This window comes from Cynocephalus volans, chromosome 7 (assembly GCF_027409185.1).
Source record: "Cynocephalus volans isolate mCynVol1 chromosome 7, mCynVol1.pri, whole genome shotgun sequence".
Lineage (NCBI taxonomy): Eukaryota > Metazoa > Chordata > Mammalia > Dermoptera > Cynocephalidae > Cynocephalus > Cynocephalus volans.
Genome location: NC_084466.1, coordinates 79,083,036 through 79,095,841, shown reverse-complemented (window position 1 = coordinate 79,095,841; position 12,806 = coordinate 79,083,036). Strand labels below are relative to the sequence as shown.

At 44.7% G+C, this 12,806-nt stretch overlaps 1 protein-coding gene across 1 annotated transcript in view; it reads left to right on the top strand.

Moving 5' to 3' along the window:
• Positions 1–12,593, top strand: part of LOC134381672 (WD repeat-containing protein 49-like) — a 78,878-nt gene extending 66,285 nt beyond the window's left edge. Inside the window, 7 exon segments of the mRNA XM_063101551.1 lie at positions 1,772–1,891; positions 2,184–2,326; positions 3,898–3,936; positions 4,292–4,307; positions 4,528–4,612; positions 6,179–6,358; positions 12,439–12,593. Of these exon segments, the coding sequence (XP_062957621.1) occupies positions 1,772–1,891; positions 2,184–2,326; positions 3,898–3,936; positions 4,292–4,307; positions 4,528–4,612; positions 6,179–6,358; positions 12,439–12,593 (738 nt within the window).
• Positions 12,594–12,806: the final 213 nt, after the last annotated feature.

The following is a 12,806-nucleotide window of genomic DNA, read 5'->3' as shown; positions in this document are numbered from 1 at the left end:
AAAACCACATTAAGAAACCATCTCACCCCGGTTAGAGTAGCTATCATCAAAAAGATGGAGAACAAGTGCTGATGAGGATGTAGAGAAAAGGGAGCCTCCTGCACTGTGGGTGAGACTGTAAATTGGTGCAGCCCTTATGGAAAATGGTAAGGAGATTCCTTAAGCAACTTCAGATAGAGCTGCCATACAATCCAGCAATTCCCCTGCTGGTGTATACCCAAAGGAATGGAAATCATGTCAAAGAGATACCTGCATGCCTATGTTTATCACAGCTCCATTTACAATAGCCAAGAGTTGGAACCAACCTAAATGTCCATCATCAGACAACTGGATAAGGAAGATGTTGCCTATAAACACAATGGAATATTACTCTGTCATAAAAAAGAATGAAAGATTGCCATTTGCAGCAATATGGATGAACTTAGAGAAAATCACATTAAGTGAAATAAGCCAGGCACAGAAAGAGATAAGTGGGAGCCAAAATAATGAACATATAAATAAAAGAAAGAAAAATACAACAGTCACAATAACACATTGAACTTTCAAAAGGAGAACTGAGGTTGCTAGAAGTCGGAAGTGGGGGAGGGAGGAATTGGTAAAGGACCACGAATAGCAATGACAGTGTATATGTTGAATTTAATAATTATTCTGATTTGAGCATCACATATTGCACACGAGTATTGATATTCAACTCTGTACCCCACAGATATGTACGATCAACTATGTTACAATAAAAAAAGTACAAAAAATAAATACCAAGCACAACCTTTAGGGGAAGCTGCCATAGCAGCCACAGGCAGCCTGACAGAGCAGCTGGAAGAGCAAGGGGGAGGAATCACGTAACTGAGAGCTGGCAGGGCCTCAGAGACCAGCTGTGAGCCTGCCGGTGTTGTAGAGGAGACAAACCGGGCTTCTGGGTCCAGATCTGCGCTAAATAGCTAGATGACATTAAACAAATAACATGGCCTCCAGGCTTCAGTAAAATGTAACAAGTGATCCTGCTCCAAAGCTCTCGGATTTTAAGTAAAGATTTTAAGCAAGTCAAAAGCAGCCACCAGAGCTGTTCTGGTTGCAGGGGAGGCTCAGAGCTGTGCATATTTGATCCCGGGGCATCTGGTTGTTTGTGCTCTCCTTACTAGCAACGGGAGGCCACCTCCTCCCCGCTGTTCTGACCCACTGCTCAGCCCCGAAACTTCAGGCCTTACTGGCACCGGGTGCTCTTGGGTGCCTCTCTCCCTCCACCCTCCACTCTGAGGCATCTATGGCTCCTGATCTACCAGGGTGGGAGCACAGAGGGCCCCCCTCCCCTGAGAGAAGAAGAGGAGGATTCTTCTAAGAGGAAGTGACATGCATGGGGTCCCCGTTTCACAAGAGATTGCTACTATGTGAACACCCACATGGAAATCACAGGCAAGAATGGTAACTGATAGGCCCAATAGAATCCCCAGCAAATCTCTTTGGCTAGGCAAGTCCCACAGTGTGTTTAAAATAAATGCACACATACACACACACCAAACTGAAAGACATCAACGCACAGCGCAAATCTGTACTTCCCTCCATAGCCAAAGCAAGAGCCCTCCAAGGTCAGAAGGGCTGCCCTGGTTAGTGGAGAAGGGAAATGCTACTGAGTCATTTAAACCAAAACCCACAAAGAGGAAGGACCCCATTCCCACTATACTCTTACAATTCTAACTGACCAAAATAAGCCAAGTTTTTTTTAAAAAAGAAGAAGAGATGTGTGCCCCTCGTGCTGTGTGGCCTCCTGGCGCAGGCACAGAGACTCTGCCTGTGGGCTCGGCCACAGCTCCTGTCTTACCGCTTCCCTCCCCCGGGTTCCGTCACTTTCTGGAGGCTGTTCGGTGGGGCTGGCCTCATTGCAAACTTCGCTGCTGTAAGTAGGGCAGTCGGTTGGAAATAACTTCTCTGCTTGCTACAGATTTGGTTTCTGTCTTGCTTTCTTTTTTTTTCTTTTTTTTTTTTTTTTTGGCACCAGACGGACTATGTAACGATGCAACTGCCTGGCTCCAGGCCTTAGCTTGCTTTATTTTCACAGCGTTTCTATCTCGCTGGAGGATGGATGCAGGCAGAACGACTAGTTCTTGCAGTCAGTTGGTACAGGCTTTTACTTGCCATTGTCCAGCAGGAAAGCTTTATCTGTGATGGGGCCTGTGTGTATGTCTCAGTCCAGAGGAAAAACCCAGGTCAGCAGCATCATGGTGGCAGCAGGAGATGCCCTTGCCTACCTGGCCAACCAGCAAGACTTTGTGCACGTCCAGGACATCAAGGAGTATGGCCCTCAGGGACTAGAGCTGCAGCCTCCCAGGAGCAGGCAATGAACTTCTTCATGTTAAACACGATGATGAGCATAGCTTCAGCTTTAGCACAATCTGGTTAGCAAAATTAAATTGTACCAGAGAGGGGGGATTCTCTTAAAACCCTTTTAAAGCAGATTTAGAGGAAAATATTTTAATAAAAATATTCAAGGTTGGCAAGGATGCAGGAAAATGGGCAGTCATACACTCTTGAATGGAGGATAAATTGCTGTATGCTGTCTGATAATATTTTATCAAGTTGATAATATGTATCCGAAACTTTTAGCCTACAATTCTACTTCTAGGTATTTGACCAAAAGAAATAATAAGAACTGTGCACAAAGATTTAGTCATAAGGTTGGGCATCCACACATTGTTTATAAGAGAGAAAGGGAAAAATAGAGACAACCTAGGTGTCCAAGCTAAGGGGAATTGATTAAATATGTGATGGTATAACATATTGGATTATTATTTAGTCATTAAATAATGATGCTATATATGAAAATGTATTCCCAGGAAAAAATATCCATGATATATTGTTAAATGAAAAAAATCAGATCACAAAACAGTGTTACAATATGATTCTATCTTTGTTAAAACGAAGTATATGTAAGATTGAAAGTCTGGAAAGATAGACACCAAGGTTTTAACAAACATTATCTTTTTGTAGATAAAGTTATGGATATTTTTTTATTTTCTTCCTTTTGGAAATCTGTCTTTTCTAATTTTCCTGGATACATATTTCTTTGAAAAGAACAAAAAATATGTTTAAAATGTTATAGCCCTTTCATACAATTATAAAGGTGCTCATGTTTAGAATGAAAATCAAACAATAGGAAAGAATGGAAAATGAAAAGCAGTAGTTATCTCCCTACCACCATTTCTGCATCCTAGTAACACTGTTAATGAACTTAAATTTCCTTCCAGAAAATGTGTGTGCATATATATACATGTACATACAGAGGCACATACACATACACAATAATTCATAATTTTTGGAACTTGATTTTTTTCTTTGTATGTCGTAGACAACTTTCCAAATAAGTATGTTTAGGGATACCTCATTTTTAAATAATATTCCATTAAATATGTTCTTTGAAAGCTTATTTAGAGGTAAATATTCACATACTTCTCTTTATTCACCTCTTCGTGTTGCACTGCAATAGAAGTTGAAATGCTAAAGTAAGAGGAATCAGAATCTAGAAGTAAGAATCATCTGCCTTGTATTTGTTTTTATTCCAAATACTAGGAGTGTAGCTTTTAGAAAGCTATTTTAAAAATCATTTTTGATTACTTGCACACTCCTGCATGCTTACCAAGCCCTAAGTGCTATAGAAAACCATAACACGAGCACCTTACCCAGGTCCCATTTCATTTGTCTTTGGACCTGGCACGGGGTCTTGCACACAGTAAGTGCTCAATGAACACATCAAATTAATGCAGCAAGTCCGATGATCTGCCACACCAGCACCCCTCTCCCTGCCAGCCTTGTACCCAGTACTGACCCGGTCCTGCAGGGACAGTCATACAGCAGTAGGCATCGGAGTGTGTTAACTCTTAGATGGGCTCTTTCTTTTAATTTGGATGTGACATTCTTTAGGGCCCATGTCAGCATGATGACATGGTGAATACCATTCCTTTTAGAGTTCAAGAATTTGTAAAATAGTTAAGATAATTTTCACAGTTTTGATCAAATGAATCCTTTCAGAAGCCCTCTAAATTAGTCAAAAGCGGAAAGCAGTATTTCAATTCTGCTGTGGGTGAAAACAAGACATCTATCACCCATACAGAGCTAAAGAGATTGGAAGTCTTCATTTTTCTAGTTCATAGATGATTGTTTTTCTGAATTGACCTGGTGTTTTAGTATAAGTTTATAAGCTTAGTAAAGATTTTTTCACTGAGGTTGAAAAAGTCAGTGCCGTGGGTGAAATCTGAACTCTTGCTAGACGGTTCTTTTCAACCTCTTATCTTCCCCTCAGGCCAGTCATCCACAAGGTGGTCTCCAATATATCTCATTTGATGTCTTGAGGCTTGACTTGGGTAACTTTGGAGGCAGCGTGGTGTAGCAGGAAGTAGGGAAAGAATGGTACTGAGAAGAATTCAGGACATTAACCTGGTTTCTATATTCCAACTTTAAAGTATTGACATATTGATCCAATGTTCCTTTCATGAGGTAGCAGCCTTGCAGAGTCTCTCCTCTCTTTTGTCTCATTAGTTTGGAGCTGATAAAGAAAAGTTTCTGCAGTCATCCTCCCTCGACTGCACTGTGCACCTGCTGAGGAGGGGCAGAGCATACACAGGTAGGAGACATCCACCTGGCCTCCACCTCAGTCCCAGTTCGGGGCCACAGATGTAGTATCCATCATGAATTTTCTGAGATAAAGTGCATTTTTCTGTTCAGGCTGCCATAAGAAAATACCATAAACTGAATGGCTTAACAAACAGACATTTATTTTCTCTCAGTTCTGGAGGCTGGATGTCCAAAATGAGAGTCCCAGCATGGTTGGGTTCTGGTTAGGGCTCTCTTCCTGGCCTGCAGATGGCTGCCTTCTGGCTGTGTTCTCATACGGTGGAGAGAGAGTGAGCTCTCTGGTGTCTTTTCTCATAAGGACACTAATCCTACAGGACCAGGGCCCTACACTTACAACCTCATTTAACCATAATTATTTCTCCAACGGCCCTGTCTTCAAATGCAGTCACATGGGGGGTTAAGGCTTCAACATAGGAATTTGGGTGTGGGCACACATTCAGTCCATAATGTAAAGCCAGCTTACTTTCACAAAATTAGCAAAATCAAAGACATTTGAACGTAAATAACTCAGCTGGACTGAAGGCAGTGAGTTTTATAATAACTGTGTTATCATGAGGATCATGTCTTGGTAGGAGCAATTCAGGCCTGGGGACCTGGGGTGGGAAGGCCTGGCATGTGTGGGCTACAGTGACCTGCTCAGTGTTGCTTTGCCCCCCATGGATTTGTCACCCCACTTCCCCTGGGTGACAGAGCTGCAAAGGATTACTCAAAGCCCATCTCTTCTGAGCAGTGAGAAGCCCCAGAGTGGTTAACTTCCCCAGAACCCTCAAGAGAGAGGCATCCCTTCCTTGGGAAATTAACCCCGAATTGGGGTTCTCTTCCTGCATTTATTTTCCAGACCAGGAAGTTACAGGAAGAGAACATAGTTGGAGTTATAGTTTAACAATATAGGCCAGTAACTCTCAGTAAAAACAAGCCAGATGACATTCCCTTAGACAATTAAGTGATCCACCAACAAAAGCTTGATCTTAGCAAACATTCCTTCTCCCTCCAGCAATTTTCCAGTATCTGTCTGTCCTTGAGCCAGCAGCCTTGCTGTGCCACAAATCTTTATCTTACACCAGAGACTTTATAGCCTGAGGAAAATTTCCTGTCCTTTGCAAGGTCAATATTTGAAACTGCAAGGCTTTGGAAAACCAGGCCCTGTGAAGTACGTTTGCTTTAAGAATCCTCTACAGCTCAGCCTGACTTACTACTCAGAGGACTCTGTTTCAGTAGGTTATCTCATCCCCTGGCTTATGTTTTATGAAGCAGGTTCTAGAACTCTTTTGAATCTATCCTGCAAGTTCTTAGTATATTACTGAGTAGCCTATTACTGAGTAGCCTATGCACCCTGTGATACCTTCTGTAGGAGGCATTCTAGGCTTCAGCCTCCCAGGCCAATTTCCCTGGAATTGTTTCTTATGGAACTACAGAAGCAGGACTTAGTTTGCTGAAGGTGGCCTAGTATGGATAAAGGAGACCTAGCAATCTTAGCAATAAGCTTTGCTGATTAGAAGGCAGGTTACCTTCCATCATATGCTTATTATTTATTAATTTATCTCTATTCTTCCAGGGACCTTTGGGCAGAGTAGCTCCTGTGATATTTTTACTCCTGCCTCCTGGAGCCACCTGAAAGTCCCCTATGAAGTTTTGACAGATCCCTAGAGTATGCCTGCCCACCCAATGCTGGAAGGGGGCGTTCCTGCTGGGCACACGGGAAAGAAGGAGCAGGATAACATGATGGAGGCTGCTAGCACATCCAACTCACCAATGTTCATTTTGTAGCTTCCAGGCAGATCAGCGTGAAATACAAACCTCAGCCCAAAAGAGTCATGGCATGACTCAGAGAACTAAGTAAATTCAGGAATAAAAGTGTGTTACTTCCATCCCAAGGTCACGCTATTGACCAAGACTTGTTGGTCCATCCGTGGGGATGGTTAAGCTGATCTGCCAGCACTGTCCTCCTCCTTTTGGCCAACAAAAAGGCTGTTGTCCATGGCCTTTGGAACACATGGCGGCTCAGCACCATGCTCAACCCACTGTCACATCTGACAAAGACACTGAGCATTCAATCCACACTCACCACAATGAAATGCATTTCAAAGCAGGGCTTCCTAAAGGAAGAAATGATCAGTGCAAAGGAAGAAATGATCAGTGCAAAGGTCAGAGCAAGAGATTTTGAGAGGGCTCTGGTCAATGCAGTCTTGATTTAGAGCTTCACGAAATATATGGATTTCCAAGAAATGTTTGCCCTTTAATAAATTGAAAAGAAGGTCATTTCATGAGCTATTGCTTGCCTGCTCTGTTACAGCTCAAAGCAGGACACCTGCTTTGCTAGCAAAATCAAGCGTCAGGTTTTCCTTGGTGGCTTCCTGGAATACTGATCACACAGTATTACCTAGTCACTGACTCCTGCTTAGAGCCCCAAACATCCTCAAAATAGGAAATAAAGGGACCAGGCAAGTGTAGATCAGGAAAAGCATCTGGCTTGCCAGAAGCCTCACTCTCAAAAGCATTTGCAAGGTTATAAAGAGGCACCGTGGTAACTCTAGGGAGACTCAGAATGTGTCGATGCTACACTATTGGCCAATTCAGAAATACAATCATTTCAGAGTGCATTTGATATGGAGAGAACAAATGTGTTCATTAATTTTGATTACCCACAATTTGGAAAACAAAAGCAGAGTGGGAGATGGAAAGAGAGAAGTAAAAGGACAAGCGGGGAAATGTGCTGACGTGGACAACAGCCTGGGGTTGGACAGCTAAGTGCTATGTGGCAGGCCTAGGGAAAAATCAAACTGCATGCTCAAACGTAAGGACAAGGATGGCAAGGAGGGAGGAGGGGAGAAAAGGGAGCAGGGAAGTAGAGGGAGAGGAGGAGGAAAGAAGGAGGGATGTTACTCAGTTAACAGAATCAGAATAGTGTAACTTACATGACGTTTGCTCCCCAAGGGTGACCTTGATGTTGAATAAAGAAACCATAGGGTGCTTCTATATTATTCTGTACAATTTGACTGCAGGTACCGCAGGAAACAGTCTGTCTATTCTTTCCAAGAAAAATACACAGAAAGAAAAACAAAAGAACCTGAGCCCTTATAAAGTGTATCTGGGCCAGTCAATGGGAATCCAAATTGTAAAATTACAGAATAGAATAGCTGCATCCCCGTTTGAGTTAGGATTACTTGAGTTCCACTCTCAGTTTCGCCTCAATTAGCTGTGTGACCTGCTCCAGCAATCATTTCCACTGAGCTATAAAATAAGGGGTGGGATTATATGATCTCTAAATTTCATTCCATCCCTAAAAATTGTATGCTTCTCTGAATGTCTGTTTCGCACAAACTGAATGTGTTGATTGGATTCTGGATGTCAGTAGTGATTCTCCCAGGATGTCAGCAGATCAAATAGGACCACAAATGAAATAAGCTGCAGAGAATCATTCACCTGGAAAATACCACATATGAGTTTATAGTTTGAAAATCGAGGAAAAGCTCGAGGGAAAATGCTCTTCTTATCTAACGGATTAACTCAGCCTGAATCTTGTTCTAACAGAAAATCCCTGCACTGGCAAGTGGTCCTTATTCCCTGTTCCTTCTTCTAGCCCTAAGAGACCTCTAACCTTTTCTTTCCAGAAGATTCCATCCTTGAAGTAGAGATGAAATAAGACATAAACCGACAATAAGCATTTAGCGATGGCAGGTCAGTCTGAAAGAAACACTCAGGCCTAAGAGAGGCCCTCCTGAAAGATTGCAACCTTTCTTGGCTGAGGCACCCCAGGCCACCCTGTCATCTGCACGTGTCACTTGTCCCTGAGCACCCCGACCTGTGAGTACCACTGAGGTCACATCTCAGTTGAATGTCCTGCCTGCATGACTCAGGACACACTAGGGCACCCCGATTTCATCTGTTCACCTCACATGGTCAAGGGTCCCCTCTCAGTTCTCTGCCTTGAACCCCATGGCTGACATTACTGACCTCAGCACCACTGGAGTAGAACCGCCTCACTGCTCCTCCCACAGGAGCCTTGCGGCCACTGTGACTTCCTGAGGCTGTGGGGTGGGATCCCAAGGCTGTGGAAACAGGGGCCAGGTGCCCAGTGGGTCTCCCTGCACTGGGATGTGGCGGGTTCCACAGAGAAGCAGCTCAAAGGAATCCCTCTCTCTCCAGCTCTGGGATGTGTTCTGTTCCTCTGGCCCTACATTCTTGGAGCCCAGTTGCCAAAAGACCTAAAGAAACAGCCCCTTCAGTGTCACCTGCTGCTCCTCTCACCATAGCATTTGGATCTAGGCCATGGGGCTATGTGAGCGATGACACCACCCTGCCCTCCCCAGCTCCTTGGGCAGCAGCTCCATGGTCCTCAAGGGCCTGGGCTCCTTCTACCCACTTGTGCCCCGCTATCTTAGCTCTTGCTTCTGTCTTCACAGGCACCTTACAGTGCAGACAGCTACAGTACAGACAGTACCTCCACCTTCCACCCATACCCTCGGAAGCGCAAAGAAGCAGGGGCATGGGGAGTTGGGGTCCAGGCAGAAGGAGTGAATCTTCTAGTTGGCTCGGTATCCTTTCTGGACTTTTCCAGGAGGTCCTACACACTTCTGCTCAATTTCATTGGCCAGAACTTAGTCGCCTGGACACACCTAGCTGAAAGAAAGAAGGTGGGAGTTCTGTGGTTAAGGAGGAAGGTGAGAAGGGATTTTTGATAGACAGCTAGCAATCTCCGTCTCAGTAGGTCAAAAATGAAAATGTTGGATGTCGTCAAAACTGGAGTGTATTTCATGTAGAAACACCATCCACAGTATCATAAGTATCATGTGAGAAAATGGCCAAGAGCCGTGAATCTGAAGTTTGGTTCGGGAGAGTCGATGGCTTGTTAGAAAATGACTTCATCCTGGATTATAGTCACAGATCTGTCTTTGAAAACAATGTGACCTTGGGCAAGTCATTTAGACTTCCCACTTGTACACCTAGAGATCTCCCAGGTGGATCTGGAATCCAACAAGATGGTGAACATGACAGTGTGTTGGTGTCGGAGACTGGCAAGGGAGGGCTCCTTCTGTACAGAGACGTCTGCAGCACCATCGTGGTTAGCAGAATCAGCGCCAGTCTTTAACCACCTTAAACCAACCTTAGCCACCTTCCCCGGCCTCCGTCCTCAGGCGCTTGCACTCTGTAGGGTGTGAGGTGGGGAAAGGTTCCCAAGCAATGTCAATAACAAATGTAGCAGAAGACAGCCAAAATAAGACGCTAACGCGACTCTCGCTTCTGTCCACTCCAAATAGAGGCTGTGTAGAACAGTGAAAATAGTCAGCTCTGAACTCAGAACTGCTTTTGATTCTCTACGGCTGTTTGCTGAAAGGCTAAAAGAGTGGAACATAAAGTGAGAGAGGCAAGCAGTCAAAGACAAAGGCGAGTGGGCCTCTCAGAGGGGCCCGGCCCAGGGTTAAACAGCAGAAACCCCCTCATCCAACCAGATCGACATCAATGACTGTTGGGCTGATTAGAAACATATATTTTAAGACAGGAATCATTTAAAAATGAATGGTATATCCTGTAAACATTTCGTTTCAACTTGCAACATTAAGATGTGCATCCCTTCTCCAATCTTCTGATGATCGGCACAGTCTTCTGTCATGCACTATATGTGATTTTCAGTTTCTGCTTTTTTAAAGTAAAGCATGAACTTAAAGATATCTGCAAAGCACTAGGAGTGCAGAATCCTTATAGACTTTTATAATTTCCCCAAGCTTTAACGGTTCTTTCATCTATTCTCTATTCAATATCGTCCTTCAGCTAATCTTTTCAAAGTATTCATCTTAGCTTTCACAAAGTTGTTTTCATTATTTTCACATTAATTCCGTTAATTTTCATGTTGTTTAACTAAATTTATATTCACAATAAAGTGTACAGCTGTCCTAAAAAGATTTGAAACAAATACAGCTGATTCTTCTTAAACTCTCAACCCCTCAACTGTCGGAGCAGAAGCGCAGAGTTCTCTAGCCACCTACTAGACATGGACATTCAGAGGGCTGTGGGCATCTGGCAGGGTGTTGACAGCGTCAGTTAATCCATCAGTTATGGTAAGAGAGTGTCTCACTGCAGCAATCAGCAAACAGGCTTAGGGGAAGATGTGTAATTTGCCCAAAGTCAAACCAATGGTACATGGTAAGGCAGGAGTATGGTTCCACTGCTCTTTCTGTACCCCAAAGTGAAGAGACCATGCCTCAGAGAAGGGCTTTTGTATGAGCATAGAAAGGAAAGGGCATAGCTTACAAATGCTCCAAATGCTTAGAGGAGCTGGACCACTTGGAGATTATTGTGGGATCAAGCATCCCCCTGCAAAATGCAGACCTGAGTGATGGTCTAGTGTTAACTTGCTGAGACACTCATTGGCTTAAATAGAAAGGGGTAGAGGCAGCCAGGACTAGGTGCTTCCCAGGCTGTGCAGGATGAAGCGGGGCCTACAGAGGCAGACTGGAAATCATCTCCAGAGGAATGGTACCAGGAAGGCGAATGGGTGACCCAGAGATGTGCATGGAACAAAGGGATATAGAAGACTTCTGGGCTCTCAAAGGGATGGAGATACTAATTGAGCAGAGATTATAGGACAGGCCAGAGAAGCCAGAGAACAGGAAGACAGCAACGCCACAGAGACAACCGTCGCTCCAGAAAAGGATGGCTGAGTTCACCTTGTACCCCAATAGATCAAGAGCATTCAGAGTTGGTCTCGAGGTTTTTGTTGGCAATTGTCCATGAATGTGTCCAGAGAAAGCATGTTCGATAGTCCCTCTGTAACATTTGTTGAGCACTGCTCCATGCCAGGTACTGTGCTGATATAACACTAGGGACACAACCATGAGTAGAAAGGAGTCTGTGTCCTCTGGGGGCTTACATTCCATGAGTGACAGAGGGTCTCCAGGCTCGGTCACTTCAGTGTGTGGCTCTCCCCTGATGGGAGGGCGCACAGCATCATGGGAGCACTGGTTTGGGAGGTCACGGGGGCTTCCTGGAGGGAGGGAGTGCACACTGAGACCTGAAAGATAAGTAGGACATGCCATTTGAAAGGGAACTTTAAGAGAAGGAAGAGCTGCTACAACGCAGATGAACCAAGAGGATGTTGTGCTAAGTGAAATAAGCCAGTCACAAAAAGACGAGCTCTGCGTGACTCCACTCACGTGAGGAACCTAGAGTGGTCCAATCATAGATCCAGACAGCAGAGGGATGGCTGCCAAGGGCTGGGGAGAGGGGGCGGAGAATCATGGTCTAATGGGTGTCAAGTTTCAGTTTTGCAAGATGAAAAGAGTTCTGTGCGCAGTGGTGATGGTTGCACAATGGTGTGAATAGACCTAACACCACTGAACCACCACTTAAATATGGGTAGGGAAACGGTTAGGGTGGCAAATTTACATTATGTGTATTTTACCATAATTAAAAGTATAAGAGAGAGAGAGAGAGACATGGAAGGAAGAACATGAGGCGGGCCTCAGGCAGGATAGGACGTTCTGGGGACACCGAGGAGATCAGGTGGGGCGCGGAGCCGGGGGTGGCAGCAGCGAGGCCGGGCGGCAAAGGCAGAGCGGGCGGCTCTCCAAGGTGTTCAGAAACGAACAGGGGGTGAGAGAGGACGGAGTGGAAGGCATGGGCATATCCCTGCTTCTGCCAGTGGAAGACGTGCTATGAAGAGAGGAGTGGTTGTGCTCAATTTGGGGGCTTCAGTTGCAGCAGGGGGCAGCAGATCTGCACACTTCTTGGTGCTTTTCCACCAGCTGCAGCTGGAGCAGGACAAGGCTTCCTGGAGAGCGCCTGAGCCCCCCGGCCCAGCATTCAGCAGACCCTGAGGGGTCACTTGCGTGTCAGCTCTCGGGGAGAAACCAGATTTATCTATTGTTGGCTCAGACTTGTTTAATTTAAATTTCCTTACCCAGGAAAAAGAAGGAAGGGAAGCTGCCCGAAGGAGCATTGATCACATAGCAGTTTCCTTGTCTGAGTTCTAAAGACACCCAGCTGCTGTCTACTTTTCTTGGCAAATTCTTCTTCCTGCATAATTGAAAGGTCTGACTAACTAAGCTTTGCCCAACAGGAGCAAAGAAGAACAGAACAAGAAATGATTCCAGCCTTCTTCCCAAAGCAATTACAGCTTGAATTTAAGCGAACAAATCAGATTCGAGGGTTTTCTTCCTCAAAGGCTGTTATTTCCTTGAGTGAAG